The sequence below is a fragment of the Salminus brasiliensis genome, chromosome 12 (assembly GCF_030463535.1).
Source record: "Salminus brasiliensis chromosome 12, fSalBra1.hap2, whole genome shotgun sequence".
In the NCBI taxonomy this organism is placed as follows: Eukaryota; Metazoa; Chordata; class Actinopteri; order Characiformes; family Bryconidae; genus Salminus; species Salminus brasiliensis.
Genome location: NC_132889.1, coordinates 1283683 through 1303174, shown reverse-complemented (window position 1 = coordinate 1303174; position 19492 = coordinate 1283683). Strand labels below are relative to the sequence as shown.

Genomic DNA, 19492 nt, shown 5'->3' with positions numbered 1-19492 from the left:
AGTGAGGGGGAGAGAGAGAAAGACAAAGAGGGTGGGAGAGAGAGAGAGAGAGAGAGAGAGAGAGAGATGGGGAGATATAGGTAGATTGAGAAAGACGGATAGTGATAAAGACGAGGGAGAGAGAGAGAGACAAAGAAAATGTAGAGAGAGATGGGGAGATATAGGTAGAGAGAGAGAGAGAGAGTGATAAAGATGGGGAGGGAGAGAGAGAGAGAGAGAGAGAGAGAGAGAGAGATGGGGAGATATAGGTAGAGAGAGAGAGAGAGAGATAAAGATGGGGAGGGAGAGAGAGAGAGAGAGAGAGAGAGAGAGAGATGGGGAGATATAGGTAGATTGAGAAAGACGGATAGTGATAAAGACGGGGGAGAGAGAGAGACAGAGGAGAGTGATAAAGATGGGGAGGGAGAGAGAGGGAGAGAGAGAGAGAGAGAGAGAGAGGAGAAGAAGTGGTATTGAGGGGAACGTGTGTTTGTGTAAACACTGGAGTCAATCCAGGTGAGAGACTATCAGAGTATAAGCAGCTGTGAAGCGGCCCGCTCTGACCACAGCTTATCCCCTCTGTAATTTACTAAAGTGACCACCCGCTCCGGAACAGGGATACGGAGGCCTGGGCCGAGAGCACCAAGAGAGCGCAGAGCATGTACACAGGCTTTCAGAGCTGAGATCATCTAAAACCTTCAAATCAGTAAAATCCCAAACAATCCCCCCCCAAAAAAAAACACCCACGTGGGAATCTCGGACTGTCAGCGTTTCACAATACGCCTCTCTGTGTGACTGGAGCTCTGAAACAATGTGTTTCAGTGTGGAACAGGGTTCAGTACAGGCAAGAACCTGACGATGCAATCCGTACACTATATTGACAAAAGTATTGGGACACCTGCTCATTCCTTCTTCTGAAATCAAGGGGATTAAAAGAGCTGATCCTGCTTCTGTTGGAGTAACTGTCTCTACTGTCCAGAGAAGAAGACTTTCTACTAGATTCTGGAGGAGGAGCATTGCTGTGAGAATTTGAGTGCATTCAGTGACGAGAGCATTAGTGAGGTTAGGATATTGGATGATTGATCACCACCCCACCTCATCATCCCCAACTTCCCAAAGTGCTCCACAGCTCAATGCTGCTCCAGAGAGTCCTGTTCTATTGGCAGTATTTCTCTACATGGACTAGACAAGCTTTGTGTGTGTGCATTTGCACATCTGTGTCTTGTTGTCGTACCGTCAGATCTCTGAAAGGGTGTAGGAGCAGTCCAAGTGGGAGACGAGCTTTATTCAGCAGAGCCTGAGTCTGAGGGATGCAACTCAGAGTGCAGCGGAATGTACTGAGAGAGAGAGAGAGAGAGAGAGAGAGAGATTGATTAATAGCAGAATTAATGAGGTTTTTAATGATTACACCTTCAATTAAACCATAAGCCAAAACATTATGACCAAATATGCCTAATATGACACCATTACCTTTATCTGGAAGTGGTCATAATGTTTTGGCTTACACAAACAGAGACAGAGAGAGAGTGAGTGCAAGCTTACTCCGGACTGCAGTTGACTTTGCGCAGGTCGCTGCTCAGATTGGGTTCGGGTGGAGCGGGCGAACTCGGCGGGAGGATGTTCCTCTCCTGCAGCAGATTGACCGGCCGCAGAGCTTCCACCTCCAGCTCAGGAACCCCACTCAGACCCCCCAGCGCTGCAGACAGCTGAGACAGACTGGGGAACGGCTACACAAGAGAGGGGGGGGGGGGGGGGGTTAAAAGAGCATTATGGAGAATTGGTACTTGTGGGCGCCACCCCTAAAGGACACGCTTTACACATGCATTTCTGGGCAGTCTGAGAGCTGCAGAAGCAGCATGTGAAGGTAGAGAAGCATGTGGACTGAGGCAGTAGAGTAATACTGCAGGATTTTACACCAACAGCGTTACGCGGACAGCTCTGGCGTGGCCCTGCCTCCTTCACCTGACTCTTTCTGGCCCAGAGTATCAACGACAGTGACTCTGCTCTCCCTGTTACAGTCAGCGTTTTCAGTATTTTGGCCCATTTGAAAGGCTCTGTATAGTACTCTACTGTTCAGTTAGCCATAAAAACAAATTACCAATCCCCCGATCAATTCATAAATGTCTACATCTGACGTATAAGCAAAGCAGGTATGAATTATGGGTCATTTGGTCCATCAACTTACAGGTGCACTTGATCAAATTTGGGAAGGGCTTTTCCTGTGTTTACCTGTGAATATGGCTGATATCCAGGTGCGTTGTAGCCTCCCTGTGGTGCAGAGGAGTCTGGCCTGGGGGCGGGGCTTTGTTGGTAAGCTGGCTGCATGGTTGGATAATTGTAGCCAAAGGGCGGGGCTTGCTTGGCGGAGTCGCCAGTAGGAGGAACAGAGGAGGAGCCTGAAACAGTGAGTGAGAGAGAGGACAAATAAAAGAAATATAAATCATTTGTATTTCCATGCCTTTGTTTTTGCATTATGCAAATGAGCTGGGCAGATTTTCATTGTAAAGCAATTTAAATTCAATCTGAGCTGCAAAGCAAAGGCTGTTCTAAACACAGAGCCTCTGAAGAAAGGATCTGTAAAGCTGTTTATCTGAACAACAAACATCTCATTATTATAACCTTAATATTCTAATAAATACAAATAAAAATCAATATAGGGCCTGGAATTCACAGAGCACCCAAACCTGTGCTCTCCCTGACCAACAGCACATCATGACTGTTGACTTTATGTTTATTAGGGTTTATTCTAATGTTATATAGAGTTAATTACAGGTAGACACTCTCACTGACCACTGACTATGTTTATTTGGGTTTATTCTAATGTTATATAGAGTTAATTACAGGTAGACACTCTCACTGATCACTGACTTTCTGTTTATTTGGGTTTATTCTAATGTTATATAGAGTTAATTACAGGTAGACACTCTCACTGACCACTGACTATGTTTATTTGGGTTTATTCTAATGTTATATAGAGTTAATTACAGGTAGACACTCTCACTGATCACTGACTTTCTGTTTATTTGGGTTTATTCTAATGTTATATAGAGTTAATTACACGTAGACACTCTCACTGACCACTGACTTTATGTTTATTTGGGTTTATTCTAATGTTATATAGAGTTAATTACAGGTAGACACTCTCACTGACCACTGACTTTATGTTTATTTGGGTTTATTCTAATGTTATATAGAGTTAATTACAGGTAGACACTCTCACTGACCACTGACTTTCTGTTTATTTGGGTTTAATCTAATGTTATATAGAGTTAATTACAGGTAGACACTCTCACTGACCACTAGCTTTATGTTTATTTGGGTTTATTCTAATGTTATATAGAGTTAATTACAGGTAGACACTCTCACTGACCACTGACTTTCTGTTTATTTGGGTTTAATCTAATGTTATATAGAGTTAATTACAGGTAGACGCTCTCACTGACCACTGACTTTCTGTTTATTTGGGTTTATTCTAATGTTATATAGAGTTAATTACAGGTAGACACTCTCACTGACCACTGACTTTATGTTTATTTGGGTTTATTCTAATGTTATATAGAGTTAATTACAGGTAGACACTCTCACTGACCACTGACTTTCTGTTTATTTGGGTTTAATCTAATGTTATATAGAGTTAATTACAGGTAGACACTCTCACTGACCACTGACTTTCTGTTTATTTGGGTTTAATCTAATGTTATATAGAGTTAATTACAGGTAGACGCTCTCACTGACCACTGACTTTCTGTTTATTTGGGTTTATTCTAATGTTATATAGAGTTAATTACAGGTAGACACTCTCACTGACCACTGACTTTCTGTTTATTTGGGTTTATTCTAATGTTATATAGAGTTAATTACAGGTAGACGCTCTCACTGACCACTGACTTTATGTTTATTAGGGTTTATTCTAATGTTATATAGAGTTAATTACAGGTAGACGCTCTCACTGATCACTGACTTTCTGTTTATTTGGGTTAATTCTAATGTTATATAGAGTTAATTACAGGTAGACGCTCTCACTGATCACTGACTTTATGTTTATTTGGGTTTATTCTAATGTTATATAGAGTTAATTACAGGTAGACGCTCTCACTGACCACTGACTTTCTGTTTATTTGGGTTTATTCTAATGTTATATAGAGTTAATTACAGGTAGACACTCTCACTGACCACTGACTTTCTGTTTATTTGGGTTTATTCTAATGTTATATAGAGTTAATTACAGGTAGACACTCTCACTGACCACTGACTTTCTGTTTATTTGGGTTTAATCTAATGTTATATAGAGTTAATTACAGGTAGACACTCTCACTGACCACTGACTTTCTGTTTATTTGGGTTTAATCTAATGTTATATAGAGTTAATTACAGGTAGACGCTCTCACTGACCACTGACTTTCTGTTTATTTGGGTTTATTCTAATGTTATATAGAGTTAATTACAGGTAGACACTCTCACTGACCACTGACTTTATGTTTATTTGGGTTTATTCTAATGTTATATAGAGTTAATTACAGGTAGACGCTCTCACTGACCACTGACTTTATGTTTATTAGGGTTTATTCTAATGTTATATAGAGTTAATTACAGGTAGACGCTCTCACTGATCACTGACTTTCTGTTTATTTGGGTTAATTCTAATGTTATATAGAGTTAATTACAGGTAGACGCTCTCACTGACCACTGACTATGTTTATTTGGGTTTATTTTTGAGACTGAAGACGTACCTGAGTAGCTGCCTCCCTCTAGAGACTCGTAGCTGTTCGGAACAGGAGATGCGCTGCCTGTTGTAGTAGAGGAACTGTCTCCACCTAAGAGAATATATGTACACACACACACACACACACACACACACACACACAATAAATTAGAGAGCTGGGTAAAAATGTAGCCTACACTTATGTACATTTACCTTGTGGACTCTTTCTGCACCGTAATAGTGTGTGTGTTATCATGGTGAGTGTGTGTGATGACTGAGGTGTGTGCAGAACTTCCTAGATTATCTGAATCTCCTCTTGGTGACGTAATACAGCAGTTTAGAAGCAGATCAACTTCAGCTCACAGAGAGAGCTAGCCAGGCAAAGTACAGCTTCCAAACATGGTGGAGGTAGTTTCACACACTGCTACTATAACCAAGACCTCCCCTAAGAAGTGTATATTTTCTACACAGATGCATTACAAACCTACTGCAGACTTCATGTACTGGGTCTGATCCATAGAACTCAGCAGGTACTCATGTCTGCAGTAGATGTAGCAGTGCTTGTGTGTGTCGCTTTGGCCTGGGTGTCCCTTTAAGACTCGCCCTGGACTAATATGGATCTTCAGGAGAGGACCCCCAGGCTTAGCCTGCACCATACTGGCCATATGTGCTGCATCCCACCACCCAACATCCACAAATACAAGACTGCCACAAACCTACAGAGTTCTAGCAGACAGTCTTTATGACACTGGACATATATACAGTATATAACATAAATATACTAATATAATAAAATATAATAAAGTTATAGATCATATATAAGCATATATATCCCAAACCTCTCTGAGGATTTGATCACAATCTGAGAGAATGAAAGGGAGAGAGACTGGGGGAGAGGGATCCAATTGGCTAAGCTCCAGTTATCCCAGGCTAAATCTGTGTCCTCAGTGGATTAGTGCCTTTGCTTAACGCACAGGGACGGCAAGGGACCATGACGACATCTACACCTGCTTCCAAACCTCACCCATGCTGATCCGAGTCTACTCCCTCTACTCCCGTCCTTAACAGAACCCCCTTTAATGAAGCGCTCACTGAGCCAGAAGCCATCCGGCAATATCTGAGGAGACCTCTAACTCTACTACACTCAAAAAACAAAAGGGGCTTCAAATGGTTCTTTGAGGAATACCGCAGAGGAACCTCCGTTAGCTCCACAAAGAACCATGTGTAGTGCCTGTAGTGAATCTCTACATCAAATGAAGGTTCTTTAGACATTAAAAAGGTTCTCCACGCTCACACTCCTCTCCATTACAAACACAGTCCATGATTCTTTATGGAACCAAATGCGGTTCTTCTATGGAATCACTCAAAGAACCAGAGGCACCTTTATATTTTGAAGTGTGTATGGCTTCATTTCCAGCACCCCCCCCCCCCTTGCTATCTAGAACCCATCTCACAATGCAACCTGAGCTAACGCAACACCACTGGAGCTCAACATGCTCGGAGGGGAACGCTGACTGCTAATTCGGTATGGGGTAGCGGGACAGGGGGAGGTGGTGCTCTCTGGAAACTGACGGATGGCTGTGGCATCACAGGGGTTAGAGAAAGTCACACCAATCAGGAGCTGCTAAATAATTAGTTCATACATTTACATAAATAAATAAATGAATAAATGACGTGTTTGTCTTACTGATGATCTACAGCTGGGAAGCTGGGAGAGCATTGTGAGTGTGAACCCAAAAAAAAAAAAAAAAGGCCCTGAGACTCCAGGTTTGGACACGTCCCCGCTCTCCTCCCCCCCAGAGAAACACTCAACAGTACACAGATACACACTCATTAACACACTGCTAAATATAAACCCAAACTAACCTCCAGACACTCACTGACTTACTGATAAACACACACACACACACACACACACACAGCAAGCTCAATCACAAGCTCAAGTTCCATCTGAAGCAGCACTTCAAAGGGTTTGTGGCTGCAAAGAAAATTGAAAACGATGACGATACTTAACGAACTTCAACAGAACGCTTCATTAAACCAGTGGATCGATCTCGACTTTCTCAGTCAGACATTGTAAATACATGTCCAAATATTTGTGGACACCTCTTCTAATGAATGCATTCGGCTACACTGCTGACACAGATGTGCAAATGCACAAACTCAGCTTGTAACATGAGATTAGAGATGGAAACACATCAAAAACTCTGGAAAAAAAATGTGTGATACTCCTCACAGGAACAGCTTCATTCTATAAAGAATTGTGTATTAGAAATGGTCAGTTTGATGGAAACGAAGGAAACGGCAGTAAAAAAATAAAAAATCACAACTATCATTTCACACATTTCTTATTTTACCACTTCAATAAAGTCAATAGAGACACGGCTAAAGAGAGCACAGTGACTAACCAAGACTTCATATTGAGCAGACACACACACACACACACACACACACACACACACACTCCTCTCACAGAGTAAATTATTGATGAGTGTTTGTCTGAACTGTCAGACAAGACATGTAAATCCAAAGGTCACGTTCAGCCAGTAAAACCTGATTAGGAGTGCTTCTGCGCCTACAGGCAGTTTCAGATACTCTAACATCACAGAAAACCTGGATATTTGTTTTACCATTACCATATCAACCGCTATATAAGCTCTCTGCACAATAACGAGTCTCCTAGCGTGTTTAAGCTGGAGTTTGCAACTTCAGGCTCCTGCAGATGGCGCTGCACGAGGACAATGGGGCTTTAAACACCTGTGTCGGGGGGGGGGGGGGGGGGGGGGGGTTGGGGGGGTGTGAGGGGACTCATAGATCCAGTGAGGGTCTCGTTGGATGTGTGGAAAGTGGGAAGTGGGTCGTAAAGCAGATGCAGTTAATAAATGGCTAAAAGGAGGGACTGCATTTGGACTAAAGACGACAGTGTGAAGGTAGGAGCTAAATCTGCAGGTGTATGGAAGCATACGGTCATACGGGTCTACCAGCAGTGGCAGAACCCCCAGCCTCTCCTTTTAGCCAATCATTATCAGCATCTGCTTTACAACCCACATATCTACACATCCAGCAAGACCCTCACTGCACTGTACCCCCTCTTCTCAATCTATGAATCCCCTCACACCCCCCACAGGTGTTTATAGACCCATCGTCCTCGTGCAGCGCCATCTGCAGGAGCCTGAAGTTGCTACAACCATCGTAAACACACAAGGTGACTCATTTTGCCCAGTGAGCTTTTATACATCTGAATATTTGTACATTATAGTGCACAATTACATGTTCTCAATTTTACCATTTGCAAATAATGAAAAATACTGCTTACATTTATTTAAATAAAAAAACTAATAATAACATCCTCCAATCTGTTCAATGAAGTAAATAATCAGTAGTTATGTATTGAAATGAGCAGCAGTGCGTCTCTGTAGAGGATCTGACTTATTTACATACTGAAAATCAATTATACATGGCATTTACCCAGGTGTGTAGAAGCTTTAGCAAATCCAACACTTCACTATTGAGACACATAGTGCTTAAGGGATGTGTGTGTGTGTGTGTGTGTGTGTGTGTGTGTATGAGAGAGAATTGGAACAAAGCAGTCTCCAGGTTCACACATTTTTACAGAATGAATCAAAAACTGGTTCAGTGAGAACAGACCCTACCTGGAGTGAGCAACACACACACACACACACACACACACACACACACACACACACACAGAGAGAGAGAGAGAGAGAGGCCCTGTCTGTCTAAAGAATAAGACAAAGACAGCACCAGGGTGTAAATCCTGTGAAAGTACAGGCCTGAGGGACTATAGGCCTGTATGTGTGTGCAAAGTGCACTGACAGAACTTCACAGAGGCCTAAGGCAGGTGTGTGTGTGTGTGTGTGTGTGTGTGTGCGCGCATTGGACAGGGAGTTTATTTGACTGTGATGGCTGTATGCCATGGCTAAGATAAGGGGCAGTCAGGCTCTGTGTACCGGACTTCAGTTCAGAGGCCAGACGTCGTCATCATCGTCGTCATCATCGTCGTCATCATCGTCAACATCATCGTCAACATCAACATCAACATCAACGTCAACATCAACGTCAACATCAACATCATCATCATCATCACCATCCCATATAAAACTCACAGAGACTCGTGTAACTGCACTGGTGGATTTGAATAGGAAATAAAATATGTGTGTCTGTGTCGTAGTCATGGTGACCGGCGCCTGGTATTCAGAATTTTGATTGGCTTGATTGTTTTGGGCTGTGGGGTTCTCAGGAGTGATGATGGAGCTCCATCCAGTACCTTTGGGATGAGTTGGAGTGATTGAACCAATCATCCAGCATCAGTACCTGACCTCACATTGACCTTACGGCAATGTTCCAATATCTAGAGTAAAGCCTTCGTAGAGGAACAGGCACTCGTACTAAAGCGAAGGCTGGCGAACACTGTAATTAACACCCTTCATTACTGAAGAAACTCTGGAAGAACAAGTGTCCACAAACTTTTGGACAACGTGTAGTTTATGTGGTTAGTTCTGGGGGAAAGACATGCAGTATAAGACGGGATTTAAATCAGAGTGTGTGTGTGTGCTCATTCTGCAGCTCTGGACTCATGATGGGTCAGGAGGAGGAGGAGGACTGGGGGGTGGAACAGAAAGCAAAGGTGAACGTCCTCATCCTAAACACAGAGGAACGCTGGGAAGTGTGTGTGTGTGGGGGGGGGGTCGGAGATGGGATAAGGGGACATGTGTGAACGACGGGATGTTTGGGGGGGGGGGGGGTGGGGTAAAAATGACAGGATGGAGGGATGTGGGCGGAGAAATAAAAGCAAAAGCCGACCTGCTTCCTCATCCTCCTCATCCTCGTCTTCGTGGTCAGAGCTGGATGAGGAGTGGTCGCCTGGCAACCCTGTGGAGGAATTAGCAGCTCTATTGCCCCCATATCCACCATACAGCAGCCCTGAAATACAGCACAGCCAACCATCAGAGAGGGAGAGAGAGAGATACAGAGATACAGAAAGAGAGAGAGACAGAGAGAGAGAGAGATACAGAGAGAGAGAGAGAGAGAGAGAGAGATAGATACAGAGAGAGAGAGAGAGAGAGAGAGAGAGAGAGAGAGAGAGAGAGAGAGAGAGAGAGAGAGAGAGAGAGAGGTGGGCAATATGATGGTTATCATTATTGTGGTCGATTATAAAACATTTTTCGAACTGCACCAGCCAGCCGACGCCAGTGATGGCCAGCACCGCAACGAAGCGTTGTTGGTGGAGAGCGCCATCGACCCACCCTGGAGAGAGCAAGGCCAGCTGTGCTCTCTCGGGGCCTTGGCTGCCGATGGCTAGCAGCATGACCGGGATTCGAACCAGCGGCCTAGCTAAGAGCCTCACAAGCACCAGACTCATCCGCTTCACTGGTGCCTTATAACTGAGCCATTTCTCTGGGTAAGGATGACCTGGTGTTGGTGGAACTCCACAGCAGCACTCCCATCGGACTTCTCCTCTAACTGAGCGTATTACACTCCTCACTGTATGCTTATTAGCACTGTGGTCAGCGGCTCCACTGTTCTTACACAATGTAAACAAAGATGGCCGCCCCAATCGTTTGATGGAACATGAGGTGGACAGTACAATGGGTAACACCACCTCTTCCTCCACCATCACCACCACCCTCCCATCACAGACTACGGTTTGATTCCCTGGCAATGTCCACTACACTACCTCAGTACCTCACTACCTACATTCTCCTACCTGTGGAACACGACTCACACGTTAAAGCTCTGGATAAGATCATTTTAAATAAGGGAAATTCATTTTTAAAGGATCTTTAGGAAATATATAAATAAGACAACGTAAACAGCTTAATATCTTACAAATAATTAAATCAATAAATCAATCAATCAATAAATAAAGGCTTCCAGTATTGTGATGTTGTATTTTTGTCACATCGCCCACCTCCAAATAGAAAGACAGTGAGAGTGGTAAAGCAAGAAGAGAGACTCAGCATGTGTGAGTGTGTGAGAGAGAGAGATTGAGAGAGTGTGTTTGTGTGAAAGATGGAGAAAAGAAGAGGAAGTGATGGACTGAAACGATGCTGAAACTTTAATGAGTTTTGAAGCGAACACTGTTCTGGGCTGGAAATGCTGCGGAAGATCAGAAAGCGAGAGGAGGGGGGGCGCGAACAGGCCGAGCTGCCGAGGATGTGGGAGGGGTACGAGAAGGGCAGATAACTCCAGATAACTGGCTCTCAACCCCATTCCTGGAAGACTACTGCACTAGAGCTGGGCAATTATTAAATGAATTAAATAAGACTGATTACACTCTTTGTAAGGAAACCTGCAGTTAATCCGTGCTCTTTAAGCACTGACTATATCCATGATACACTCATGAAAGCATATTGTGGACCACGATAAAAATTTATCACGATGCGATAAAATATTGTCATATTGCCCGGCTCTATACTGGACTGCAGAGTTTAGAGCTGATCTGGAGATAAACTTCGGCTCTTTTTTGGGGAGCGATAGTTTCTACTGGTCCGTTCATCATCAACTGCTAATGATTCACATTACAGAGAAAACCGAAAGTAAAAACCCTAAAAAAATAAATGGTCAGTTTGGGACATAAAGGAGCACTTTCTAATAATTAAATTAGGGATGCACCGATCCGATACTAGCTGGTACTGACAAAATGAGCTGATCCAAAAGACTGATCCATTCACGAAACACAATTCTCGCACCGGCATTAACCCAGGATCAGAGTAAGAAGTGAGAAGGGAGGGGCTGCTAGCTCCTCTTTAGTCTCACAGACTTTCAATTTCAATTTTAGTGACCAATTAACAGAAATTGACTCATTTTTTATAGATTGTTTTAAGTTAATAATGATCATGTCATTACTGACGCTTTAAGTCTCTCCCAGATAATCAGGCATATGGTTTATTAATTCATCAATGGTTCAATGGTCATGTATCGGTATCTGTATCGCAAGGAAAAAAGACGGATCGGTGCATTCCTTATTTTCAATTTTAATGAATTTATTTGTATAAATTCTGAATTGGGAAACCGTGTTCAGTGCATCATCGGTACTGATGTAGAAAATGCAGAATTACACTCATTAAATTATCATTAAAATACTGTAATATGACCCAACTTTACTGCCTCGTAATCCAGCACGAAACGTCCGATACCAGACATGCCTCGTCTGACTGGCTCCTTTAGGGGGAAGCTCTGAACTGTGCACACCTGAACTGCGTTTACTGCTTCAAATGATCACCAGGCATCCTGCTCATGCTGCTGCTGTGAGAGCCTCCTACAACGCTAGGGTCATCCAGGAGTGGCATTCAGATCCCCCAGGTTCTAGATAAGGCGAGATGATAAAGACGGACCGCAGAACCGCTTGGATAACAAAACAAATTAAATAAAAGCATACCAGAACGTGTCTCCTCAATCTGAACTATGAAGATGTTGATGAGGAAAGGATCATGAACGAGGAGAAAGATGCGAGAGCTCGGGAAGAACGAGCTCAGAGCGATGAAGGGCGGACACAGAGGTAAAGAAAGCGATGAAGCACGCGACTGTATCTGCCACGGGTTCTTCTTAACCAAGAGAGAAGACCACCCTGAGGGCATCAACTGTCCGAATGATGGTACATGAGCACACAAGACACACTCACCTGTACACACACGGAAAAGCAATGGCATAATCAAGCAGATGTCAAAACCGACAAGATGAGAACTGGGATGTGGGAGCTAGAAGCATCTCAGCAGGTTCCTCAAACTCCAGCCATGCTGAGTCCTTGCACTGCACAGCTGCTTCTCAGAGGTGCTCAGACTGTTTTAGCCACAACATCCACGACTCTGGAGAACCCTAGAACCTTGCTCTTGGAGAGCTACATTCCAGCAAGTTTCAACTCCAACCCAAACCCAACACCACATTCAGCCAATCCAGGACTTCTCAAGGACTCGATCAGGTGGGTGGATTAGGGTTGGATCCAAAGTCTGCAGGAAGATACATCTCCAGGAACAGGAACCGTGGTGGACACCATACATTAAATTGACATAAGTATTGAGACATCTGCTCAATCATTGTTTATCCTGCTGAGTAACTGTCTCTGCCAGGAAAGGCTTTCAGATATCTTTCTAAAGCATTGCTGTGAGGATTTGATTGTATTCAGTGACAAGATCATTAGTGAGGTCAGGATGTTGGAGGATCTCCATTCCACCTCATCCCAAAAGTACTGGATGGAGCTCCTCCACCATCATTTCAGAGAACACAGTTCTTCCACCGCTTCACAGCTCACAGCTTTTACGGCTTTATAAGCATGACTAAAAAAACTAATACTTATGTTTACATTATTATTTTTTTTATTATTATTATTGTTATTATTTCAACAGCCTATTAATTAACCGATTGTCATAATTGGGCTGGGTGCAGCATGACAGAGTGAGAAAAGCTGAGCAGTGCAGGGCAGCAGGCTTACGGGAGGTGAGGCTGAGAAGCCTGAAAAAGAGCAGACAGGCAGACGGCCTTTCTAGCGTGGTGCTCGGCCATGCTCACCTTGGTGGCGACCTGGCGAAGAGTGTGCGGAGGGTGCGCCTGAGGGCGGGCGGTCACCGCCATCCGGAGCCCCCGAGCTAGGTTGAGCGCCGCCATAGTGAGGGGCGACGGGAGCCGGGGGGTTTTGGTCATAGTGCTGTTGAACTGGAGAGTAGAGAGAGAGTAAAATTAGGGAATAGTTTAAAATTATTGCCATTGAGCGAGATGCTAATTTGACCAATTTTTTTTTTTAAAAACTCATAAAAAAATTAAAGCAGCATTATGCAGCATTTTTACTTAAAAATTTAAATCATTGAGATGCTCCAATGACTTGTAAAAGTAAGAATAGCATCTCTATTGTCGCCAACCCGGGCTTTGAACGCCCCTACGGCACTATGTAACTCTGGTGAAGAGAGTCCAGAAATGCATGTGTAAAGAGTGTCCTTTAGTGGTGCCTTAAAGTGCAAGTTACACTTCCAGACTGTAGGGGGAGTTCTCCCAATTCTCAAATGATGCTGCGTTAACAGGGAGAAGTAAATGCTCTATATTCTACATACCTGCATTTGATTGGCCATTGACGGTGGCCGTTTGGTGGAGGGGAGGAGCTCCGTACCCCTGCTGAGCTGGTGTTGGTGCGGCCCCGTTGCCCTGAGGATACTGCTGCTGCTGTAAAGCACTCTGGGTAGGAGGTGGCATCACGGTCGGAATGGGTGGCTGCCCTGAAGTGGCCTGGGATGACCTCAGTGTCCCATACTGGCTGCTCCCGGGTGCTGACGGGTAGGAGACGATAGGGTAAAGTGGGGTGCCAAGATTAGTGCCACTGGAGTCTGGCACCAGGTTTGGCTGTGGAGGCTGCTGCTGCCCCTGAGAGGTGGCGCTATAGTGCTGTCCATAATAGTTAGCAGACATGGTGTAAGGGGCAGGCTGCTGGAAAGACTGTAGAGGGTACTGAGGAGCTCTAGAAACAGGGGGGTTAGCACTGGAGGGTGGTTGAGCTGGGGTTTGCGAGACTGGGGGAGGCGGGTACGGACTGTGTCCCGGGCCTGGTGGCACTCCAGGCTGCGTGTGGCTTTTGTGGTAGTAGTTAGCACTGTAATCAGCGTTCATCAGAGGGGCCTTGTTGGACGCCGGTGGACCCTGAGCCGGTGCGGAGGGGTAGCCCTGTTGGGGGAGCCCGGCGTAGTAGTTGGAAGCGGGATACATGGCTGGGTGTGTCTGGTCTGGACCTGTAAAACGGGATAAGACATAAAATCAGTCGAGTCAGATTTCAGACACTGACCTAGACGTCCGTTAGAGATACGAGAACTGTGGGCCGATGCTGATTTCTGATGTTTTTTATGTAAATATTTTTAAATACCGACATGATTCCAAGGTCACATCGCATCCCTAGACGATTTTTGCAGTTTTAGAGTTGGAAAATTACAGTAAGATTACAGTAAAATAAGAATTCAGTCTTCTAAAGTACACCACATGACCAACTGTGTTACATTTGACCACGAAAACAAACTAACAGAACAAGCAAGAGAGGTTCTGATGGACTTTCATGTCTTTCTAACCTAGCCTAACATCTAGAAGAACACAGAAATGCTCATCTAGGACTTCCTGAAGCTCTACTCCACAGAGCACCTTCATTAGGCGCTCAGAGCTCCTTCCGCAGCGCTCTACCCTGAACCGTTATGTTGTTTTATTCAGCACATCCAGCTGAAACACACAGAGATCTGATTTCCGCTGGCAGTGCTGCTGACCGCCTCCTCGGAGATCTCATGAAGAAAAAGATGAAGAGCGCTCACAATCAGGCGAGATGCCAGCAGAGTTCTCGTCTGTTTTGATTGGCAGGGAGAGTCATCCGTTTATGCCGGAGAGACCCAGGCAATTTGCTCCGACAACGAGCACCTGCTGCTCAGTCGACTGGGCTTCAGTTGGAGAGCTCCGAAGCTCATCTCTGGGGGCTTTAGGCTGAACGTGTGAACCAACACATGCAACATCACGACCAAACACTGTGACCACGAGCCCAGAATCAAGCTGGCAGAGCTGTAATTACAGCCCGACTTTGCCACTCTCAAAAGACCTTCTCAAACGACGTCTTCAGAACATCTCCAAAACATCATGCAGGTCTTGTGGTCAGCACCTACCAAAAGTGCTCCAAGAAAGGACAGCCGGACCGGGTCACGGCGCCCAAGGCTCTCGCTGACACTCAACAGCTGTGGAATCTGGACACCTTCAGAGGTCTTGCAGAGTCCACAATGCCTCAAATGCTTAGGTGTGTTTTGGCAGCATGACCTACACACTTATTAGGGAGGTGGTGTTAATGTTATGGCTGATCGGTGATTAATCACGTATGCATAACTGGATTAAGTATACGACAGTAATCCAGACTCAACTGGAGCATTAAGGCCTCACACACACACACGTCTCGTAGAGGCGTCGTTCGGCTTTGGCGAACAACGTGACGCAACTGCGTAGGAAAACAACAGCCAACTCCACTAATCGCTAAATCGAGGCCTGCCATGAAACCAACACTTTCGAAACGGAAAGACTGCGAAGACACTCGGATCGCTGTAAACTCACGCCGATAAATCGGATAAGAAGTTCGATCCGGATAAGAAATCGGATTCAGGTTCTTGCCGTCAAAAAGGACAAATTCTCTGCGATTGTTGTTTTGCCTGTCAAGCGTCCTGAGCGATGTAGCACACCATCACGATAATCGATAACGTACTGGTAACGTAGTCCCCCAACAACGTCCATCCCCAATATGGGACACTTCGGCGACAGACGCACAGGACTACAACCCTGTTATCGATGTTTAAAAATATTGTGATGTTGAGATGTGATTGTTTTGTTGTTGTTGTTGTTGTTGCATGAAATAAAGATTAAATGCCTCTCTAAGTCGAGAGCTTACGTCTTTTACTAACTTGTACAAATGTGCCCCAACCCCAACATCAACATCGTCAGCATGTATTAATTCTTCTTAGTGCATTTCTGATGTGATATTTATTATTATTTTATATTAGTATCGTAAGAACAGTGGGGAACACCGCGATACCGTCCATCAGTAAGTATCGCCCACCCCGACAACACTGACAGCCTCCCCGGATCATAAAGAGCTCGGTGTCAGAAACCTAAAAGATTAAGATTAAGATTAAGTTTGAGAGAAGTCATTTAAACCGATAAAACAGACATTTTCTCCACTTAAAACCCAGAATCTTAATCTCCAGTGCAGTGAAGCCAGTGCGGCTACATTAGCTAGATAGCTAGCTAGCCCAGCAGCTAACTCGCTTAGCTAGCTCCCTGTTAGCTATGCTAGCTACCTCACACCAAACAAAGCTAATTTACACGTCCAGCGATACTTTACTAAACGTCCACAACTAACATTAACGTCAAAACCTGCTTATTAGACCGCGGAAACCATCGAAAATCACCGCTGTCGTTTTGCTTACTAGTGCTACAGCTTAGCTTCGGTGGCTAACTGGCTACCTAGCTATAGCTAACGGCGCTAACGGAGCTAACGCTGCGCTACGAGGCACCACTAACTAACTACATTCGCTACATTTCAGCTCCTAATAAGCAGCGAAATCACGTTTTAATCCTCATTTTCTTCCCTGATGTTGTTTTATTAGTGCTGTTCGTTATTCGACCCGTTGATGTAGCGGTCTGTAGCTACTGTAGCTATACTAGCCATCGCTATTGATTATCTACTTATTAGCTAGCTAATAGTCATGCCTCTCCAAACTGTGCTCTAAATAGACCCTCAATTAGATCTAAATGAAGAGCTGATTTAGTTATTTAGCTAATAAACTCATTTTAATAATATCAGCACCACTTTTAAACCGTTTATCAAGCTAAATCAACAAGACAAGACAGCGCAGCGAAAGCAGCGGAAAGCCCTGGGATTGTCCAGTTTACACCCTTAACATCAACTAAACGTTGTTTAATTTACACCTAAACGTGTAGAAGTCGCCCGCTTTAAAAACGACTCATCTATAGCTGTAAAAAGGCAACGCTGATGAACGTCAGGTCGACTTAGCTAATAAAAATAGGGTGGAAGGTTCCGGAAAGTACAGATCCGCTCCGGGATTTTACTCCAGCCGCGTGGGCGGCTCCGCTGCAGCCTGGCAGCGTCAGCCGGTTGGAACGAAACCCCGGAAAACCCGGAGCGGATCTTTACTATCCGGACCTGGATTCCGGATTTAACACCGCTGCTGAAAGCCGTAGCCTAGCGTCGCTCCGCTAATCCCGCACCGTTTCGCTGCTGAGGATGAGGAGGATGGGAGAGAGGATGAGGGTGATGAAGCGCCGCAGCTCCGTTCTGCGTTGGGTTCATGCCGTAAGACGAGGTCAGACTGTTTGTATAACCCGGCGTGGACATCTTCGCTCAGGTGGCTGGATATGCCCCGGGTTCAGCTACATAAACCAGGCGGAGAGGGAGGAGGGGAGCCGCGGTATCCCGGGATCGGAGCAGTGGGGCCGGGGTTCCGCTAAAGCCGCTTCAGCGCTTCGGCTGTTCGGCTGGAGGGCGAGCGGACTGTCATTTCCCTCACTGCGCAGCACAGCCCCGGACCCAGGCCTTCAGACCTGACTTCAAAATAAAAGACCTTTAAAACGTCAACGATAATAAACAACGAAATAATAATAATAATAATAATAATATAATTTATAATGAGAAAAAGCTGGATACATGTGAGTACAGGGGAAATCACAGTAATCACACAGTATAGTAGCACAAAATAAAATTAAGAGCGGATAAATTAACTGAATTTATAAAACAGCAATATAAATAATACATAAATTCGAGATACAATAGAAAAAATACTATAAATAAATTACAAAATACTAAACACGTACAGTAGTTACATATATAAATATATATATATATATATAAAGAAAGTTAAACAATCACTTACATAAATTAACTTTTTACCAGTAGCTTTTTTTTTTAGATTATACTGAATATGTAAACTAAGTAGTTAATTAACCCCCCCTCACACACACACACACACACACACACACACACACACACACAAGTTTTTTTAAGATGATTTCACTGATACTACAGGGTTGACACCTTACACACCTTTGTGCATTTTTGTGCCTTCACAGACTTACTGGAACTTTTATTATGAAATGTATTTTATTATATATATAAATATATTTTATTATTTTATTTTATATATATATATATATATATATACAGTGGCTCATGTTAAGGGGTGAATTTACGGTCAGTTTTTGAAGGTGATGAAGGTGATGAAGGTGATGAAGCAGGAAAAATGGACAAGCATAAGAATCTGAGACACTTTGACAAGAACCAGACTGTGATGTTCTAGATAATGACTGGATCAGAACATCTCCAGAACATCAGCAAGCAGGTGTTGTGGGGTGTTCCCCTCTGTATGCAGTGGTCAGTACCTTCCAAAAGTGCTCCAAGAAAGAACAACAGGTGAATTGATGACTACACAACTTACAGGACTTACAGGATTTGCGGTAATGCCTGAAGGTCTCCAGATTCCACAGCAGGACACAGGCCGGACAGGCAGGACAGAGGCCGGACAGGCAGGACAGAGGCCTTGTGGAGTCCATGCCTCAGATGTTCTGGCGGCACAAGGGGGCCTACTCAATATTAGGCAGGTGGAGTTAATGTTAAAGGGTTGATTGGTGTAAATCCTGATGAATGGACCAACAGAAATGCTCCTGTTTTGGAGATACAAGGGTTCTGCGTGACAGTGATGATTTCTATACAGTATTTAGTTTTTCTTCACGTCCCTCAAACACCAGCACTATCTCTGAGTAACCAGCAGGGGCCGCAAGCCCCATGCATGGTATTTCCCTCCATCCCTCGACACAAACACATACACCAATCAGCCATAACATTACAACCACCTGCCTACTATTGTATGCACCCCTCCTGTGTCACACGAACAGCTCGGCACGGGCTCCACAGGACCTCTGAAGGTGTGCTGCTGTGGAATCTGGACATCTTTGGATGTTAGGTGTAACCAGTAAGGTGGGATCTCCATGAGCATCAATAAGCCCTTATCTTATAAGGTACTCACCACTGCATACTAGAAATTATTTATCATTAAATTTATTTATCATTAATATTTAATAAATATAGTCAGACTTCTATGAAATAAACAGAGAATTACTTACAAAAAAGAACTTTAGTTGGTAGCAGGCACTTAAATGATGTTTAAATGAACTCAAATAAACATTTTGAGTATGTACTCGAGTCGTATACCACGTATTTACCACAGGGAGTCTTTGTATTTGGTTTAAATGATGATTAACAGTATATCAAATGCATAT

The 19492-nt window shown here is 44.1% G+C and overlaps 1 protein-coding gene across 3 annotated transcripts in view; it reads right to left on the bottom strand.

Annotated features, from left to right (window-relative positions):
• Positions 1–17716, bottom strand: part of sec24b (SEC24 homolog B, COPII coat complex component) — a 28771-nt gene extending 11055 nt beyond the window's left edge. The window contains exons 1-8 of one of the 3 annotated variants that reach the window (XM_072693105.1): positions 17429–17716; positions 13747–14415; positions 13211–13354; positions 9506–9625; positions 4710–4793; positions 2209–2375; positions 1522–1706; positions 1214–1316 (exon numbers count right to left, since the gene is read on the bottom strand). In XM_072693105.1, the coding sequence (XP_072549206.1) occupies positions 1214–1316; positions 1522–1706; positions 2209–2375; positions 4710–4793; positions 9506–9625; positions 13211–13354; positions 13747–14415; positions 17429–17555 (1599 nt within the window). In that variant the 5' untranslated portion in view covers positions 17556–17716. Of the gene's footprint in view, positions 1–1213; positions 1317–1521; positions 1707–2208; positions 2376–4709; positions 4794–9505; positions 9626–13210; positions 13355–13746; positions 14416–14979; positions 17200–17428 lie in introns of those variants that run through there. The other 2 variants (XM_072693107.1, XM_072693106.1) reach the window with 2 other exon arrangements.
• Between the last annotated feature and the right edge of the window lie 1776 nt (positions 17717–19492).